The following is a 19,797-nucleotide window of genomic DNA, read 5'->3' as shown; positions in this document are numbered from 1 at the left end:
AACACTATTCAGTCTTCATCCCATGTCTTTATTTAGGTGTTCTGTAGTTCCATTTATTTAGGTCTTTAATTTATTTCAGTAATGTAGCTTAAGTGTATAAGTTTTTCACACACCCACCCCTTGGTTAAATTTATTTCTAGGTATTCTTTTGGATGCTGTAGTAAATGGAATCGGTCTTTTTAAATTTCCTTTTCAGATTGTTCATTGCTGATGTATAAAAACTCTATGGACTCGTGTGTTGCTGTTGTACCCTACAGATTTACTGAATTCATTCATTAGCTCTAGTAATTTTCTTATTGGAATCTGTAGGATTTTCCACATACAGGATTATGTCATCTGTGAGTAGATACAGTTTTACTTCTTCCTTTACAATTTGGATGCCTCTTCTTCTCCCCCCACCCCCCATTGTTCTGTTGAAGAGTGGTGGTGAAAGTGAGCATTCTTGCCTCATTCCTGATGTTAGGGGGAAAGATTTCTTTACCCATTGAGTACGATGTTAGTGATGGGTTGCTTATCCTCTTGTAACCCCCCAAGTCAGAGGTAATCAAAGTGTGGCGCTTTGGACAGCAGCAAGTCTATCACCTGAAAACTTGCTAGAAATGAGTTTTTGTCACATCATTATTTTGCCTTTGCTTTATTTTTCTCAGTTTCTTTTATCTTGCACTGTTGTCATCTGAGCCCCTTTACATCTTTTTTGAATAAGATAATATTTAAGTATCGAGATAAGAATGTGATCCATTGCTATTAAAGGCTGTTGTTGCAAATAGCCATTTGGACACCCAGGTACCCGTTTGTAGACAAATGTACTAATAAATTCCATTTATTCACTACTTATTTACCTATTGGTGAATACTCAGCTTTTTAAAATACCATTTAAAATTGTCCGAAATCGTGGTGTCATTATTTATTTATAGCTGGTCTTTTTCTAAAGCTAGTTTAAATGGTAATTTATACCCTGTATTCCAATTTTCCACCACTTTGAGATTTCTGTCCCACCTTTGTGCATTCACCTCAAGTCAGTCTAGTTAGCCTTGCCCCTGGAATAGGTGAATATTCTAACATCAGACCATGGATTACGTACGTGTGTGAGCTCTGGGGGTCACTGGTAGCAGGAAGAAGCACAGAGTGAGGCAGAATGTCCTCACTCACAGCCTTGGCAGGGGCTCAGAAGCTCTCCATGGACATGTGTGGTCCTAAAAATACAACACGGCTGGGCTTTCCTTCAGGCTCTTTGATGTGGGAGTAAAGTCCTAGCATCTTTGCAGGAATTACTGTTGATTAACTAAACTGCTCTCCAACCTTTCTCGTTCGAGGTTTGCTATAAGCAAATGAAAAATCAATTCACTTACAAATGGTAGTGAACTTTTAAGATGTTAGACCATGTACTTGCATGTTGCAGTTAAATTTTTTAATGACTATAAACAATCATAGTTCTTTTTGTGTCTCACATCTTGTTCAGCGAAAAAAAGGAATTCTTGACATTTGAAGTCATAGACTAAAACTTGAAATTGATCAAATTTCTTCTCAAGACGTTTTTTTCATGGAGTTACTTGGCTCTTAGCGAACATTCTACTTCCATTCTAAAAATCGTGCATGTGACGTTTTTCATCTGTCTATGGAAGAGTTCATGTGGTCTCTAGCTGAGCTTGCTGCTTAATTACTTTCTCAAAAAAAGAAATCTGACTAGCTTGGAAGTATATGTTTGTTTATTTTTGTTTTCAGATGATTTAATCTATATATACATATATCTGTGTAGACCCACCTATATGTTACACGAGTGTTTAATTAAAGGGGGTTTCAGATACCTCAGAGATTTAAAGTTTTGCTTTGTTTTGTTTTGTTTTGTTTTCAAAAGTGGAATAGTTCAGTGATTTCCCAGTAAAGTCAGAGAGGAGGTTGGCTTGTTTGAGAAAATTATGTGGCTTCCCTGCCTCATATATCCAGTGTTAGTTTGAATAAGAGGAGAGCATTTTCACCATATGCTAAGAGGCTTATCATTTAAGTCTTGTGTGTTGGTTAAAGGGTATTGATTAAAAAATCAAAAGGAGTCTAGCAGTCCTAGAAGTTTAGGAGAAGTTTGTTTTCATGAGGGAAGGGTTGTAATAAGATCAGGAGCCTCCCCAACACAAACGTGGAGCAGAGGCAGTAAACTCACTCATTGGGAGGTAAGTATTTAGAGAAACAGTAACTTCTCCTACCACTATTGTGAATGGATTTCATTTTGGTAGCGTTTCCACTCCGAAATGCCTATGGGTGCGGTGGTCGATTTCAGAAAGGAGAGGAACTTAGGGCTCCAAGGCACAGTTGAGTTTTGGGAGCCATCTCTATCTATTTCGCAATGCCCTTTGAAAGGGTTTGATGACAGTGACAAGAGGAAGGGGGAACAAGCATGTTAAAGTCATTTGGCTACTTTTGAAATCAAGGCCAGGAAGAAAACATTTTCTGGCTGTAAATCACTTACTTGTCCTACATGCTTTAAAGCATTTTATACAAATGACTTTAACAGTTTTAGGGGTCATGCCTGGGGTTAAGAGACTGTTTGCCTGGTATATATTTCGGTGATTAAAAAGCAATACTTTATGGAGACGGTAGCATTTCTGTTCACAGTCTGTACTGCATTTATCCCATGAGCAAGGTTTGCCTCTTAAGTCAATATTGTCCAGAGTGTATACTTGTTGATTTTATGGATTACGGGAACACAAACTATTGAAAAAAATTGTACTCCACGTAATTGTAACAAACAAGAAAAAGCAAAAAGTTACGAAAAAACAAAAAAAAATTGTGAAGATTGCTAACATTTTGATGGCAATTATTGTGCCTTGCAGTGCTCTATGCACTTTTGCGTGTATTATTAAACTTAATCTTTAAACCTGATTTGGCGAGGTAAGAATTGTTATTCTCATGTGCACCTGTTGAGAAGTGAGGCTCAGAAAGTCTAAATGAGCTGTCTGAGGTCACACAACCAGCGTGAATAGTGAGCTAGGGACCGAAACCCAGGCCGAGGCCATGGTTTTGACGCCTGTTCATGGAGCCGAGTGCATTGACCCCCGGGTTTCACAGACTGTGCTCAGGCGAAGGCTGATAGACTTGCCTCTGCCTTTTTTTTCTTTATAGGTGAGTCAAATCAAGTAAAACTATTTACTAAATACCTAAATACCTTGATGGCGATGGCCAAACTGCTGAAGCTGATGAGAAAGATGGATTTGGGAGATGATTTGGAAAGTGCCTTCAGTGGCTGGTGGATGTATCCATTTAAATCCTACTTCAAAATGGAGTGGGGTCATGCAGTCACGCGCTCTCATGTTGTTGTCTTTTGTTTTGATTGATTACCAGTGTGTTAGCCTGTGAGCCACTGCTATGGTTTTGTATGTGTTAGAGTATCAGACGGTGTAGCTGTTTTGGTGTGTTGTGCATGGAGTTGGCTTGAACTCTAGTCATAATCGGGTTTTACGTGAATCCTAGCATCTTTCCTGCCCTGCCCCTAGTTGTTTTGTTTGTTTGTTTGTGTTTTTCTATACTTGCAGACCTGCTGATAGGCACCCAGTATCCTTGTCTCTCCACACCCTGCACTGGTCCTCTCCTGCAAGTGTTAGAACACTGGGTTGTACTGTGGGGTGAAAGGTGCCTTGTGCTGACGATGTAAACGCAGCACCGGGTGGAGGGTCTGTCTTCTTTTGCCAAGGAAAGTGGTGTGTTTTTCTTGGTTTTTGTTACAGCCGAACAATTTTAATTACCGGCAGCACAACATGCATTAGGAGAAAGCAAATAAACAACACAAGGCACTTGGAGCCAGGAAGTCGCATCTCAGACTAGAAACACAGCTTTGGATTGACTTTGGGGCCGTGGGTTGCTAACTAGGGGAGCCAGGTACCAAACTGAAACCCAGTGACCGTCGTGAGGTTCTTGCACTTCTAGGGAAGCCATTTAATCATAGGATCGTTGGAAGGGTGTTAGAAGTTGATTTTAATGCTATGATGATCAGTTTCTTTGTAATCAAATACTCAAACCATGTCTGAAGTAACTAAGTGCTGCTTTGCTACTCTTCATTTGCTGTAGACATGTGATTAACATTTATTGACTATAATATTTTGAAACTAACACCTTGTTAATTGAAAGCTTTACTTTGAAATAATCCAGGTGATTTTGATATGAATCTTCCTAATTATGCCTAGTTTGAAAATATGATCTGTTTTTCCCTTATAACATAGGAGGCAAATGAAATTCATTTGGAGTATTTTAAAGGTTTCTTCTATTTCAAATAATTGGTATGTTATAGTAACCGATTGAAAATTATAATTGAAATGAAAATGAAAATTATAAACCCAAAGTATATAGGAGCTTTTTAACCCGGAGGAGATGGACATATTTAAACATTTATTTAAGCATTTATTAATCATACATTCTATTAAAGGCAAAAAAACCCAACCATATTGCCCTCCTTTGTTAGATGACTCTTAACTGAGCAGCCTTGGTTTATGGAATTTGAGGCTTTGGGAATTATTAAATATTTATAAAGATGCTCATAGTTTTGTGTTGTTTTGTTTTGTTTTACCCTTGGTTTATATAGTTGGAGATTTCTTTTTCATCCATGATTTCAGTTTTTAGGCATGATGTACCACTTATTGAAGACAAAATAGTCAAAGTAATTCTCTTCATTTTTGATAATATATTAATTTTTAAAATACCGGTAATTATTTTGAATAATGTGTAGTTCTTCAACGGTTAATATCCTACTCTTGTCTCTCATAGGACCTGCTGAAGTTCCCATGATGTCACCCAATGGATCCATTCCTCCCATCCATGTGCCTCCAGGTTATATCTCACAGGTAAACCACAGGACAGGCTTCTCCACCCACTATGGGCACTCTCATTGTTCCAAGAGAATATATGCTGAGGCTTCAAAAATTCATTCCAAGATTAATTGAGTTAGGGGAATGTGAGAGTTGTCGTCATTTTGGTAGCACCACATGGCCCTTCACAAGTCTTGCTTCTTGACTTGCCAGAGAGTCAGAGGGAAAGAAACACAGTAGGACTATCAGGCAGTCCTCAGCCAAGGTGTGTTCACACTTGATTGTGCTGTAGAGATTTCCTTCCATCTGTACCACAGATTGCTGGGGGAAAAAATAAAAGAATTTGTAGACTTAATTGGTAAAAATACCAAAAGAGACATTGATAAAGCAAATAGGGGATGGCCCTTTATTATTGGAGTCCCATTTCTCTGTACCGTGGCCCCACCTGGGCTTGGTGAATTGGCGGAGTATGATGTGAGAACTTGGCTGTTTGTACTTAAATTTCTCTGAAATTTGACTTTTTTCTTAGGAAAACAGCAGTTACAATTTAAAAAGTAAAAGCAGTTTCAGAGGTACACTGGAGGGATTTTTTAAAATGTTACAGGATAAACTAGACAAGGTGCACAATGTTCAGGGTGCCTGGAATGTGGATGTCTGTACGTTACTTTCATTTCGTCCTGTGCTTGGTGCAGGGTGAGCAACTCCCTGCCCCTCTCCCTGGACATCTTCCTTTCCAAGTGCCTGACTGTTTTTCTCTCTCTGCCCATTTTGTTCTTTTTTTGTGATTATAAGAACATTCTATACTCCTTAGAAAAAAAAAATCAGAAAAGACAGAATAGAGACAAAAATATTTATAGTTTTACTGCCCACAGAAGATAACCATTACATTAACATTTTTTGGATTATCCTTCTGGATTTTTTTCCTTTCTCTTCTTTCTCTGTCCCTCTGTCTGCTTTTGAAGTGGTTTTAAAAATCTATAATTTTCAGTTTTTAATGATTTTTCTAGGGCGAGAAAAATTGGCAGCTGCATAGGAAAATTGCTAAAGTGCAGGCAGGATTCAAAGATTTATCCTCCTCTGATGTTAAAACTTAGCCATTTCTTCACTGTCTGAGCCATAGTGCAGCCACTATAATTTCATTTTTTCCATCCCTACTTTTATGTGAGCCAATTTGACATCTTTTTTTTTTTTTTTGAGTAGTCAAAATGTTGGCCCGTCTCCCCACTGTTGCAAATAAATGACTTGTTTTATACAAGTCTTTGTAAATAAGAACCACAGGGAGGAGAAAGGGTGCAGAGGAGGCCCTTCCAGCCAGGACACGTGATGATGGATCATGTTCACGTCACCAGTCAGTTAACAGAAAAGAACAAGGAATGTAGAATTCCATTATGTCTCCTGCTCATTTATTTTGAGGAAGTGTTTCATTCCATTGAACCGAGTACAGTTCTCACAATTGTGATAGCAGAATTAACACCTCCTTTTATACTAAAGGCCCATTTAAGAAATAGCAGTTAAAAAGTTGGGACATTCTAGTGAAGAGAAGCTGCAGTGGGCTTTTCCTTGCTTGTGGTGTTGCTGTGATCACACTAATTGCAAAACATTTATTGGGAGCCCTAGGAGAAATAGAGAAGTTTATACTGTGGTATATTCCTGATTCTATAAAAACTTCTATAGAAAGTCCAAGCAGAAGGATTAATAGCAGAGCTGTAAACTCACTTTTGTAAACCTGACGATGGAAGTAAAACGAAGCACTTTTTCAGCTGAAAACTATGGCAGAAATTGCTAGAGGGTATTGGAAGAAGAGTAGGAATGGAATAATTTGGATTCTGAATTGAGAAAAGAGAAAAAAGGCAGTCTGTAAGGCATATATTTGACTTCCTGTAGATGGGCTCCTGAATCGGAGGATGGGCCCAGAGTTAAATGACCTTCAGTGGTAGCACTGTCTCTTTAATGATATCCGACAGGGAAGTGTCTGGGTAAAACCGATTATTAATAAGGAAGAAAACTGAGAAACTGGTAGAATGCTTGTACAACATCTTTTTAAAGCTCACGTGGCACATATCCCTCAAAGAAATGAGGAGGGTGGAACCTGGAACCAGGTGTAAAATGTCTTAGGAGACTTGTTGTCACCAAGAGATCTAAGGAGCAAAGTACGTTTTGTTATGTACTTCTGGAAAGAAAGACACACACACACACCCCACACACAAATTCTCCTCCCAGCTGGACATATTTGAGAAGTGCCCAGCACTATTCTGTCTCTATGCGTATCAGTTCTGCATTGGATCCCCACAGTTCTTTTCCTCAAATAATGTGACTCCCTCATTCAGATCTAGAGTTGGGTGTACATTGCATCAAAGCAGAGTTCAAGTTCTCTAGTGTGGTGGATAAATTTCTAATAGTTAACTTTGCTCTCCTTTTGAGGGTCACCTTTTCCTGTTGGCCTGTGTTGTTACCACCTTAAACTTCGGTCCCTTGGATATATCTGGCCTTTTCTCAACTACATACTTTTGTGCCCATTATATCCCTCTTCTTGGAATACTCTGGAGCTGTTCTTTGTCTAACAGTTCAGTCATTCTTCTCATTCAGATGGCCCTCCTCAGTGTAACCCTTTCAAGAACCCCCAACACGGAAATGATGGTTCTGTTTTTTTCAGCATCTTTGGTCCTTCATCCCCATCTTCAGCACGAAGTACAATACAGTTTTATAACCGTCCTCAAGAACTCTTAGTGCCTCGTTGGTATTATATCTGGGAATCTAGAATACTGTCTGGTACATAATAGTAGGTACTTGATAAATGTTTTTAAATGTAAGCAACTGGCCAAGCTGAAAAAAGTGAATGTAACATAGATTTGCTTCAAAGATTTGAAGGTTCAAGTAGAGTAACAAAATACCTGATAGTTGGAAAAGTAGTAAGATCAGAGGGATGTGTACCTAACGGGAGTGAAATTCACTGAATGTGGATTTAAGAGAGAGGAATGCCGAGACAGTGCAGAAGAGGAAAGAACAGCCTCTTCAATGAATGGTACTGGGACAACTGGATATACAAATGTAGAAGAATGAAGTTGGACCCTACTCCCTACCAAGAGACAAAAATTAACTCAAAATGGGGTATAGACATAAGTGTAAGAGCTAAAACTATATAACTGGAAGTAAAATTTCATAACCTTAAATTAGGCAGTTGCTTCCTAGATGTGACACTAAAGGCACGAGCAGGAAAAAAGAAAAAAAGATAAATTTAATGTCATCCAAATTAAAATTTTATGTGCTTCAATCAAAACTTTTTGACACCATCAACAAAGTGAAAAGGGAATTGAAAGAACAGGAGAAAATATATGCAAGTCATATATTTCAGAAGGGACTAGTAGCTAGAATATATAAAGAAATCTTACAACTCAAGAATAAAAAGACAGCCCAATTTAAAAATGGGTGAAGGATCAGAGTAGACATTTCTACAGAGAAGATGTATGAATTGCCAGTCAGCACAGAAAAAGATGCTGAGTGTTGTTAACCATCGCAGAAATGCAAATCAAAACCACAATGAAATATACTTCATGCATATATACTAGGATGGCTGTAGTTAAAAAGATCGATAATAACAAGTGTTGGCAAGGATGTGGAAAAATTGGAACTGTTATATACTGCATGTGGCGATATAAAATGGTACAGCTGCTTTGGAAAATAAAGCATTTACTCAAATAGTTGAATAGAGTTACCACATGACTCAGCTGTTCCACTCCTACGCGTATACTCAAGAGGAAGGAAAAGATATGTTAACACAAAAACTTTGAGGTGTTCATAACAGGATTATTCATAATAGCTCCCAGATGGAAACACCCAAAGGTCCATCGGCTTTATGAATGAATAAGCATGATGTGATATATGCATACAATGGAATATTATTCAGCCATAAGAAGGAAGTACTGATTAATGCTAAAATGTGGATGAACCTAGAAAATACTATGCTAAGGGTGAAGGAAGCCAGACACAGTATCATCCCATTTATTTATAATGTCAGGAAGGGGCAAATCCACAGACCCTGAAAACAGATTAGTTGTTGCCAGGGTCTAGGGGAGAGAGTTTTAGGGAGTGACTGCTAATGGGTATGGTACTTCTTTGAAGGTGATGAAACTGTTCTGGAACTTAAAACAGTGGTGATGGTTATTCAATTCTGTGAATACGCTAAAAACCACTGAATGAGATACTTTAAAAAGATAGATTTTATGGTGTGTAAATTGTATCTCAGTAAAGCTTTTATAAAAGAGAGGGGGGAGAGGGAAGATGTGACTAGTCCTGCTAATGGTTCATTATGGCACAGCTGGCAAACCCGGGCCAGCCTGTTCTGACGTGTTTGGCGATCGCAGTCGTAACTACTGTGTATGGTGTCCCCTGTGCAAGTGCTTTCTTTACTTCTGTACTTCACATATGAGGGAGCTGCGGTCCTGAGTAGAACCAGGACTGCAACCTAGGCACTTCTGAGTTCACGGCCTGTTTCCCTCTGTGATGTGATTTCAGAGTCCGCTTCAGAGCCTGCCTTGCTGTGTATATTTGCTTTATGTTACATTACCTTCTGCCAGTGCGAGTGTGGATGTGTGCTGTGCCTGCTGGTGCATTTCCAGTGCTGAAATACCAGCTGCTCACATAAGTGAGCATGGTCCATGGTTGGAAGAAAACTGAAGAGGGAGGCAGGTGAATGATTAAAGATGTTCCATTAGTAACTCTCATCTGAGTCAATGGAGAAATTCTTGATTATAGCATTCATGACATAATTTAGTAGCTGAAAGTGCTTTAAAGATAAATTGATGAGATTGATCAAATACAAATCCAGCAGTGAACAGATCATCTTACAGAAAGCTAAACATCGAGCGGTAAAGATAGCTCTGCTCTGCGCAATCTGGTGTTTTTTGGAGGAGGGTGTTGAGAAGGACTGAACCCATGGCCCTGAAGATAATGTGGACTTGGGGTAGGGCAGGAGAGCCATGGAATCTTGTCCTTTCGACTCCGTCGTCTCTGATACTGCAGGTTTTTATATGTTACAGCGTGTGTGTATTTTGTGCTTTACTTTTTGGTGAGACGCTGGGAGAGGTATGAGGAAAAAGTAACCTGACCTTTTCAACTTAAGAGAAAGTAGAGTCTCAGCTCTTTTCTCTTCCCCCCCCCAACTCTAAGAAAGTAGACTTAGATAAGAGGGTATTTAGTCTTATCACTTTCATCAGCATTATTTCCATTTTGTAAAAACAATTGTGAATGTGATTAGGGTTGAAAGTCCGGGGGAAGGGCGAGTACTACAGCTGGGAAGAATATGGACAGTTTTGGAAGAGGCCTGCCTTCAAATTCCACCAAATTTCACCGTGGCTACTTTCCACGTAACTTCGACAAGTTCTTTTCACATACTCGAGTACCTACCTGATGTGGTAGGGGTAAGGATTAAGAGAAGTGTTAGGTGAGGTGTGTCATCCACAGTGGGCATTCAGGCAGTGGGAGATACTGTTCTGAAGGAGACTGCTAGAACAATTTCAATGAGAGTTTGGCAGACTTTGCCTTCCTTAATACATACTGAGATCTCACAGTATGAAGCAGATTTTTCCTTTCACTGTATACTGGCCATCGTCAGCTTTTTTAACCTCATCATTAACTTTATGAATAATTCTATGTAAAAATTTCTTAAGCAGATGTCTTGAGTTTTATTTTCCATGCTTCCATAGTAATTTATGAAATGTTTTTCAGCTGTTATGGGAAATTTTATGTAGACCAAAAGATTTAAGCATATGAATAAAAAAGGTGAAACATCCAAGTTAATATTCTGTCATTTGGGAAACTACTCTTTTCTCAGGTTAATTGATGTAACTTAAACACTTCAGATAGTGTTTTTTTGTTATAGCACAAGTACGCACTTTACCTCATTTCATTGTTTTGGGGATTCGTTAATGTGTCGGTACCTGTTGAAATTGTATATATTTCATTTCCCTTGACCGGGGAGAAGCAAGAAATGTGTTGAAAAATGCATTTAAATTTTGGTTGGTCATTTTCCAGTGGGGATTGTTTCAAGAGTTGGCCAGAAATCAGAGCTCCTGTGAAGAAATAATGGGGTTTGTTAGATGGAAACCATGGAATGCTTTTCCCCGTTTTGCTCAGCCAGGCCAGCTGAGAGCTATAAATATTAGCCCCAACCACTTCCTTTGGATAATTACAACCTGGGATTAAACCAATGCTGGGTTCCACCTTCAATACTGTGAAAATGATGAGCAGAAAGGAGCTCGGGGATTGCCCTGAGCCCTGACAGTCTGAGAATCAGACCCCTTTGGTAGCCAGTGGTAAGAGAATTGGTATCTCTTTCAAGACTTCAAGTCCTTGGGAAGAATAGATTTTTTTATAGGAAGTTAGGAAAATTTCCACAATGGGCAGAGTATGTGCACGGCAGTTGGGAGCTTCTGTGGAAAAGAGCAGAGGACTTACATGTTCATTCTGTTTTAATTCCATTATTAACAGATTCACAGCAACTTTCTTTTTCGTTTTATGGCTTATTTTGTCTGAGGAATGAATTACGGACAGGGTTGGCAGCGCAAAATTAAAGAAATGTATCAGGGACGTACCCTCCCTCAGAGCACTGTGTGAGTTTCTTCTTTCTGAGCTTTTTCTTTGTCTCCCTGTTCTGCCTTTTCTCTTGAATTTCTTTCGTTTTCATATCCTGACATTGTGGCATAATAGAACGCAGGATTAACAGAAGGAAACATGAGCCCGGTGGGCTTTGTCCAACCCCTTGTGTGATTTTAGGAATTTTTTTCAAATTTTTATTTAAATTCTAGTTAGTTAGCATGTAGTGTAATACTGATTTTAGGAGTGGAATTTAGTGATTCATCACTTACATATTAGGAATGTTTTTAAATTATTTGGGTGTTCCACTTGTTTGTTTACTTGATTGTGGGTCTTCCTTCCCTTTAGTGTGTAAGCTTCACAAGTCCAGCGATCCTCTGTGTCCTGCATCACTGGGTCTCCAGTTCCTTTGAAGGTGCCCAGCACATACCAGGCATTTATCGCATTTTGGCTGGCTGGCTGGTGTTGTTTTTACCTTATAGAGAGAGGAGGGGAAAGGAAAATGTTGGAGGATCTGAGGTTTTTTCCGGATCTCAATTAGGTGATTCACCTTTACTGTTCATATTGTTCCTTAAAAAGGAGACTAAGGGAGAATATTAAGTTTGTTTCCACGAGCAATACCAAAACAGTGTGGCACACTCTCTTAGTGTTTAGTGTTCTTTTGACTGGAATGCTGTCTTTTACTTCAATAGGAAAATGATAGTTGATTTTCACAATAATATTGAGACAAGGGCGCCTGGGTGGCTTAGTTGGCTAAGTGTCTGACTCTTGATTTCAGCTCAGGTCATGATCTCAGGATCCTGAGACTGAGCCCTTTGTCAGACTCTGGGCTCAGTGCAGAGTCTGCTTAAGATTCTCTCCCCTCTCCCCCTTCCCCCCTTCTCTCTCTCAAATAAATAAAGAAATCTTTTAAAAAATAATATTGAGGGGCGCCTGGGTGGCTCAGTCATTAAGCATCTGCCTTTGGCTCAGGTCAGGGTGCTGGGATCCAGCCCTGCATCGGACTCCCTGCTCTGCAGGGAGCCTGCTCGTCCCTCTCCCACTCCCCCTGCTTGTGTTCCCTCTCTCGCTGTCTCCCTCTCAGTCAAATAAATATATAAATAAAATCTTTAAAAAGAAAATAAAATAATAAAAAAAATATTGAGAGTCGCATGTAGAAATGATTTCTAAATCAGTAAGTTTTAAATTATACACATAATACTATATTTAACTTTATTGCACAATTTGTCTTTATAAATTAGTAACCCACGTTTGTCGTATGTAACAGCTTTTTTTGGAAAAATACCTTCGCTCAACTTGTCGTGTACAAAACTTTACCAAGGTTAGGTGGATTTTATATTCCTGCACACTCTTTGAAATCCATCTGGTTGATGAAGTTGGACTTAGAATTATAATACACTTATTTTGCTCTGTGATAAATATGACCTGGGTATCGTCAGCACGGATTCTTAATCCTGTGCCATGGAGCCCATTGGCAGACTGGTGAGGCATCTGTGAATGTAATACATAAAATTCATAGATACAGTCTAGAATAGTCTATGTTTCCGTGGGCATGAGTGTGCCTGAGATGTTCGAGAGAAGAGATGTGATTGGCTGTCTCTTGAGCGCAGGTCCACGGAGACCACCAGGCCAGCACACTAACTACCCGCAGACTCCCACGGTGATGTCTTTAGTAATGTATTAAAGGCAGCTCAGTTTGGCACGAATTACACCATCAGACCTCTACTCACCTATTTGTCTTCTGACAAATATTCTGTTCCTTAAACCAGCATTTCCATTTAGTCTGAAATACTCAGTCGGTGCATGTTACTGATTGAAACTCTGTGGCTGTAACTATTCTCGCTGTCCAGTGTGTTTATGTGCACATTGGGGAGGATTCGATTTGGGTTTTGATCTCAAATGTGGTCCTTTTTACTATTTAGGTTGGTGGTGTACAAGAAACTAGGCTAGAAAAGGCACAGCATTTCCAGAGTACTTGGGTGTGAATCTTGACAAGCGCTCACCTGGCCTTAGGTTAAGTTACTTAATTGCTCCTAAAGGTACTTCACCTTGAATCGAGGACCGAGGACCGTGATGTTGCCTATGTTAGAAGTTAGAGGTTTGCTGAATATTATGCAAGTTAAGTTTTGTGCCAAATGCTTTATAAGCTATTAAATGATACACAAATCACAGGCGTTGTTACTGTCACCTTTCATTGTTACACCAAATGAAGCCATTTGCCATTTTGCCTTCAGCCTCAGCGCAGTGCTGATTTGTGCTTGGACGAGGCCTCTGGCTGTCTGCAGTGTCTTGAGACCTTAGCTCTTTCGAAGCAGGGACCGTGTCTCCCTGTAGGATCCTCAGGTTTTGGCATCTGAGCCTAAGATGTTTCTCAAATCTGGCTGGGCATCCTGTTTAATTTGGAAGGTCTTAGATCACTGCCGGTGTCCCCTCAACTACAGCATTTACACGCTTTACCAAGTTGATGGGTTAAAGAGGTACTATAGACCATGTGCCTGTTTCCATCCTCCTCTCTAGCTCTCAGTGGTCTTAGTTATAAATCACTGGGTAGTTATCCAGAAAGAGCTAGTTGTGTTTAGTAAAGCACTAAATATTGATTTTATTTATATAGTGCCTTCGTTGTGTTTTTTCCAGGTTCAAGATTGAAAGAAGTGTGAGTGGCTTGACATGTTTCTGTGTGTATAAGTGTTGGCATATATAAAGCCAGCAGCGGGGCTATTACTGTTTATGAGGCTATCTCCTCATACTGGTCACCTCTGGAGCAAGCCTGTGTGTGAGAGTCATCCAGAAGTACTGAAGACAAACACCACGTAATTGTGACCCCCAGAGAGGGAAAAAATAAGATGAAGTCAGGGAGATAAACCATAAGAGACCCTTCATCATAGGAAACAAATGGAGGGTTGCTGGAGGGGAGGGAGGTGGGGGGATGGGGTAACTGGGTGATGGGCGTTAAAGAGGGCACGTGATGTCATGAGCACTGGGTGTTATATAAGACTGATGAATCACTGAACTCTGCCTCTGAAACTAATAATACATTATATGTTAATTAAATTTGAATTAAAAAATCCTTAAAAAATTAAAAAAAAATAAACTTAAAAAAATAAATAACTGTGATCCCCTGTACACCTCAGATTTGTATCTGGATCTAACAGTTTTCTGCTTAGTCTGTACTAGCCATTGCCTGGAGCTGGCATGTGGGTTAAAAATTAAGGACCAGTAGGAAACTGAAGGTTTCTAGATGTAATGAGTGTGTAGGTAAAAATATTTGGGGAATTTTTGTTTATTCTTGTATCACCTTATTACTTAAAACCTTACGTTTAGTTATCGATAAAGTAAATGAAATGAGTTGTTTAACCATTGGCAAGAACTGTTTGAGAAAAGTAATTGGAACTTTCATTTCTTGATTCAGGGAAGGATATTTATTATCAATATGTAGCTATTCTGCAGAATAATCGTATGATATCATTGAAAGGGTTTTTAGAAGAAACCCAGAAACATCATCAATGATTTATTTTTCATTTTGGCTACAAAACTAGCCACGCTGTATGGCGAAAGGAGCTGGTCCTCAGCCTGTGGGGTTTACTGTCTAAAACACTAATGATGATGGAATGTTAGAGCAAATAATATTTCATCAGTGTTATCCATTATGGATAGGAAGAGGAGTGAAAATGGGAAGTAGTGTTTGGTGCTTTCAACCACAGTTGTAATCATTAAATTTGTAAAGACAGGAAGAAGTCAGTCAGGAGATTTGGGAAGTACATTCAGTTCTGCCACTCTTTTTAAGTCCAGTACCTAACTTCTATTAAATAGAATGACTGCCTGCTCCTGTAACTTTTGGATTGCTCTTTGAATATTTGTTTATTGCCAGTTTTCACTTTCTTCTAATGGCACTTGGGGGTGGTTGTGGGAGTTTCCTCCAGGATAGCAAGAAGGGGATGGGCTAGGGGAAGGATGGTCTTTAGGTTTCAAACCTCTGCCTTCCATGGAGAACAGACCTGCTTTTTCTCTTTTATGCTGTTCACTATATTAGAAAATGCAGAGTGAAGAGTTAGTGCAAGAAGGAAATGTGGGAGCTAACGCTTTTGTATGAGTAAAATTTCTCAGCTGCATTTGGGATTGAAGTAGAACTTACATTGGAAATGTACATTTGTCCCTGCCTTTCTTTTGGTAAAATCACATTTATGTAAAGTAAGAGAGTCAAGAATGACAAGTCTGGAATTAATTGGGTTTAGATTAAATGAGATTTTAGAATAGGATGTACTTACCTGAATTAAGGGAGAAAATTTGATAATGAATTTGTAAATAAGTCTTGGTGGACATCAAATCAGAGTAATCTTCCCTCTCTCCATCCCTTCTTGCTCTTTCATTTATTTGTTTACTTAGCCAGCATTTATCAAAAGCCTCCTGTGTGTCCAGGTGCCCTTGGGGGACTTGGAGTGCGGGCAGGAGACAGATCTGTGACCTCTGCTGCAGGACGGAGGTGCTGCGGGGGCAGGGGGCACCAGGCTGGCTGGGAGAAGCCTGGACTGTTGGCCTGCTCATTCCACGCGGGGGTTTTGTACTGCCTGGCCTTTTCTTCTCCTTGTTCACTGCTCCCGTGCTTAGTTTTAGTGGAGACTTCTTCCCTTCCAGGAACAGCCTGGGAGCCCGTTTCAAGTATGTTGGCAGCAGTTAGGAATTGAGCTGGAACCTGACTTTGACGAACTCATTTGGTCCCAGTTTCCTGTGTGCAGTCAGCTTGGTGTTCTTGCCGCTGCAGCAAGCTGGCTGCCTGGCCTCACACACTGCCTGAATGTGTGTGGGTTCTTGCGTGTCCGTGCGCATTCTGCTCCACCCGCTCCCTGGATCATTCTCGGCTGTCTGCAGCAGCCTTTTATAAAACTTCTCTTTTGTTACCTACCATTTAAGCTCTTCTTTTGATTGTTGTTACTTGCAACCCAGAAGTAGAAGGGAGAGAGTTGGAGGAACAGAGGAGTTAATTAAAATTTCCTGTGGAGGGGCGCCCGGGTGGCTCCGTTGGTTAAGCGTCTGACTCTTGATTCCAGCTCAGGTCATGATCTCAGGGTCGTGAGATCGAGCCTCGTGTCAGGCTCCGTGCTCAGCAGGGAGTCTGCTGGAGATGCTCTCTTCGCTCTCTCTCACTCTCAAATACATAAATAAACCTTTAAAAAAAGTTTCCTGTGGAGCATTTTATTTCAGTAAGGGGAACTACCTTCCTTCTCTGTTAGCTACGAGAAAAGACACTCAAAATATAAGTGTTGTTAAGAGATCTGTTTTAAATCTTGGGACTCAAAATTGTTCCCTCTCTTCCCCCATCGCTCTCTGACCTTGGGCCAGTTCACTGAACTTTCCCAAGCTTCATTCCTCTTTATCTCTAAAATGGGGATAACTGGCTGTGCCTCACAGGATTGTTGGGAGGAGTTAATGAGGTGTGATCTTAATAGCAGTAATGGCTAGGTAAGATTTTTCTTTAAGGTGCCTGTGACTGTTCCAGGACCTTAATGTGTGTTGCTTTATTTCAGATAGAGGGTATTAAAGCAGCGCAATGAGTAGTCAGTAAATACTGGTTTGTCTTGAATCCTTTCACATCTCTTGATAACCCAACTATTCTGTTTCCTGTGGTTCATTATTTACATATTTATTTCTCAGCATACCTAACTTCCGTATAATTCTCCACATAATGAAAACTTTGGAGTACAGACCAGATCAGGTTCTGCAGCTGAACTAGTTGTACATTTTAATCATGCTGGGCCTCAGTTTCCTCATGTGCAACAGGGATGCTAACATCTGTGTAGGCACTAAGGAAGTTAAACGAGATAAGCCATGTCCCCCACCTGGCAGACCCAGCACTGGCTGTGAGTTTCTTTCTCTTCTCCCTCTCCAGGCTGCTCCCCTGACCACTCCCTTTTGCTCTCCCCACCCCCCCCCAACCAGCGACGTTATTTTGTTTTAATGGTTCTCTTGGTCATACTTACAAAAACACTGGTGCACTAGGACAGAGATTCTCCCTCTTGGGAACACCTTGTTCTCCAGCCTCTCATCCTTGTGTCTAGATCACCGCTTAGGAAGAATACTAGACACGTACAAGTTTCTCAGTGAGTATTTATATATTTTTAAAGATTTATTTCTTTATTTGAGAGAGAGAGAGCACAGAGGGACAGAGGGAGAGGGAGAAGCAGAGCCCGACATGGGGCTCCATCCCTGGACCCTGAGATCATGACCTGACCCGAAGGCAGATGCTTAACTGACCTGCCCAGCCGGGCACCCCTGTGAACCACATTTTTAAACAAAGAGCAGTATTACCATGATTTCCTGAGTTGTTTATTATTTTGTGCATTTTTATTGCTCCTTGGACTGTCTTAATCTTAGGAGGAGCGTAGGCACAATTTCCTCAGACATAGATCAAAACTGAATTTTATCATTAACTATATTGCAGTCTGTGTTATGGAAGAACAGTGAACAAAATATTCAGCATATTTATTTTGTTTCTGATTATTTCAGAATTAATATTTCATTTCTTAAAAATGTTTTTAATGATGAGGTAGGCCTTGACTGGCAAGGGAGCAGTTTTCTGCACGAGTCCCATTACTCATGCACATGTGAATAGATGTCTTACACAAATACCGCAGAATAATTAAAAATGGGGCTGTCGGGGCGCCTGGGTGGCACAGTGGTTAAGCGTCTGCCTTCGGCTCAGGGCGTGATCCCAGCGTTCTGGGATCGAGCCCCACATCAGGCTCCTCCGCTATGAGCCTGCTTCTTCCTCTCCCTCTCCCCCTGCTTGTGTTCCCTCTCTCGCTGGCTGTCTCTATCTCTGTCGAATAAATAAATAAAATCTTTAAAAAAAAAAATGGGGCTGTCAAACAATTTTCATATATGTAGGCAATTTGTGGTGTCAAAAAGCTATTTGGTGTTCTGACTGGAAACCTACTTTTTTTTGTGAAGGGTAATTTATGCATCCGATTTATGATTTTTTCAAATTAACGGTAATACTTAATTCTTACAAAATACAGCGGCAAAAAGCTAATGTATTAGTTATGTATCTCCTATATTTTTGGGTTTTTTTCCCCTCTCAAATTCTTATCTTTGTTAGTGCTTTTTGTTCACCTCATTTTTTTAAGTGCTTTGTTTTTGTGATGAAATTAAAATAATTTCTTCTTGCTATAATTGCTCCGGTTTACAAGCCCAGAACTCTTCATATTTAGCGAGGGCCCTGTTCTTGTTTCACTACATTGGCTGAGTCTGTGTGGCTGGTTCACCATTGGAAGTTTTACAATAATGAAAATAATGAAAGTTGCAAATTTCAAGAAAACAAATACTTGGCTTCTGTGGACCTTCCAGTGTCTAGCACAGGATTGACTTGAAGGTTCTGTGAAAGAGGAACATCTGGAACATGCCTTATTTTCTTCTTACCAGCCAGTGGCAGAGTCGGGGAGAAAGAAGACTATAGAATAAAGACTTATAGATAGTAAGAAATCTGTACATATGCAAAAATTGAACGAAGTGCACTACCAAATGTCCTTTTCACGTGCTGCATTTTAGATGATACAGAAGATGCTAGCATGTACATTAGAATTTCTGACGTCATAGCTTAAGCATCATTTCACCTCTACCTTCAATTGACAGCTGTGCCTTCGTAAATGAGGTTAATGTGATTAGCTTGCCAAAACCCAGAAGAAGTTACATTTATTAAAGAGTACATAAAAGCCACATCTTGAGCTCTAGTAGGGAGTATGATGCAGAATCTTAATTTTAAGGAGTTAATATTGTTTTTTTAATGAACTGTTAACATAGTGGTTAATTCTGAAACTGTTCTGTTAATTGGCTCATTAATAAACATAAAGGTTTTTGCTTTCTTAACATAAAGATGAATGGCTGTTAATTCAAACAAGACCTATCTTGTACACTCACATACAGGCTAACATTGATTAAACTGGACGTTTTGTACCAAACGGTATTTTAAAAAACAAAGCTTATTATAATTTTTTTTATTAGAAGTTTTAGACATGATTAAGTCACTTTATTTTGGCCTATAATCAGTCTCCTGAGGTGTAATGAGAAATCCATTTCAATATACAAGTTTAATTTTCAATTTTTTTTGGTGGTGGTTGTTTTAAATTTTTTTTAAGCAAGCTTCCTACCACCATGTGCCTGATTGTCTTAAATACTTGATTAGGCCAGCTGGTCTCTTTGGCGTCTAGGTTTACTCTTAGGCCCTGACCCAGGGGCCTCTCTCTGAGCTGTCCCAGCAGTACCAGTTCTTTCGGATCCCTGAAGCATCTCTGACTGCCTTTCCCTGCTCCTGTTCTTGGCACTCCTCAGCTTTCCCTCTTGATTATGGTTGTATTATTTCTTGATTATCTGTTGTATTATTTCTTATCTTGCATCTCAAGAAAAGCCTTTGTTTCGAGAGCAG

General features: G+C 39.8%; 1 protein-coding gene across 6 annotated transcripts in view; it reads left to right on the top strand.

Annotated features, from left to right (window-relative positions):
• The window catches only part of FNDC3B (fibronectin type III domain containing 3B), a 339,887-nt gene that overhangs the window by 176,247 nt on the left and 143,843 nt on the right, over nt 1–19,797 (top strand). For all 6 annotated transcript variants that reach the window (XM_034662802.1, XM_034662824.1, XM_011227894.3 and 3 more), the window contains one exon: nt 4,750–4,826. In XM_034662802.1, the coding sequence (XP_034518693.1) occupies nt 4,750–4,826 (77 nt within the window). The remainder of the gene's footprint in view (nt 1–4,749; nt 4,827–19,797) is intronic.

The sequence above is a fragment of the Ailuropoda melanoleuca genome, chromosome 1 (genome assembly GCF_002007445.2).
Source record: "Ailuropoda melanoleuca isolate Jingjing chromosome 1, ASM200744v2, whole genome shotgun sequence".
Taxonomy (NCBI): Eukaryota; Metazoa; Chordata; class Mammalia; order Carnivora; family Ursidae; genus Ailuropoda; species Ailuropoda melanoleuca.
The sequence above is the reverse complement of the archived record's forward strand: the minus strand, read 5'-3'. Positions and strand labels throughout refer to the sequence as shown.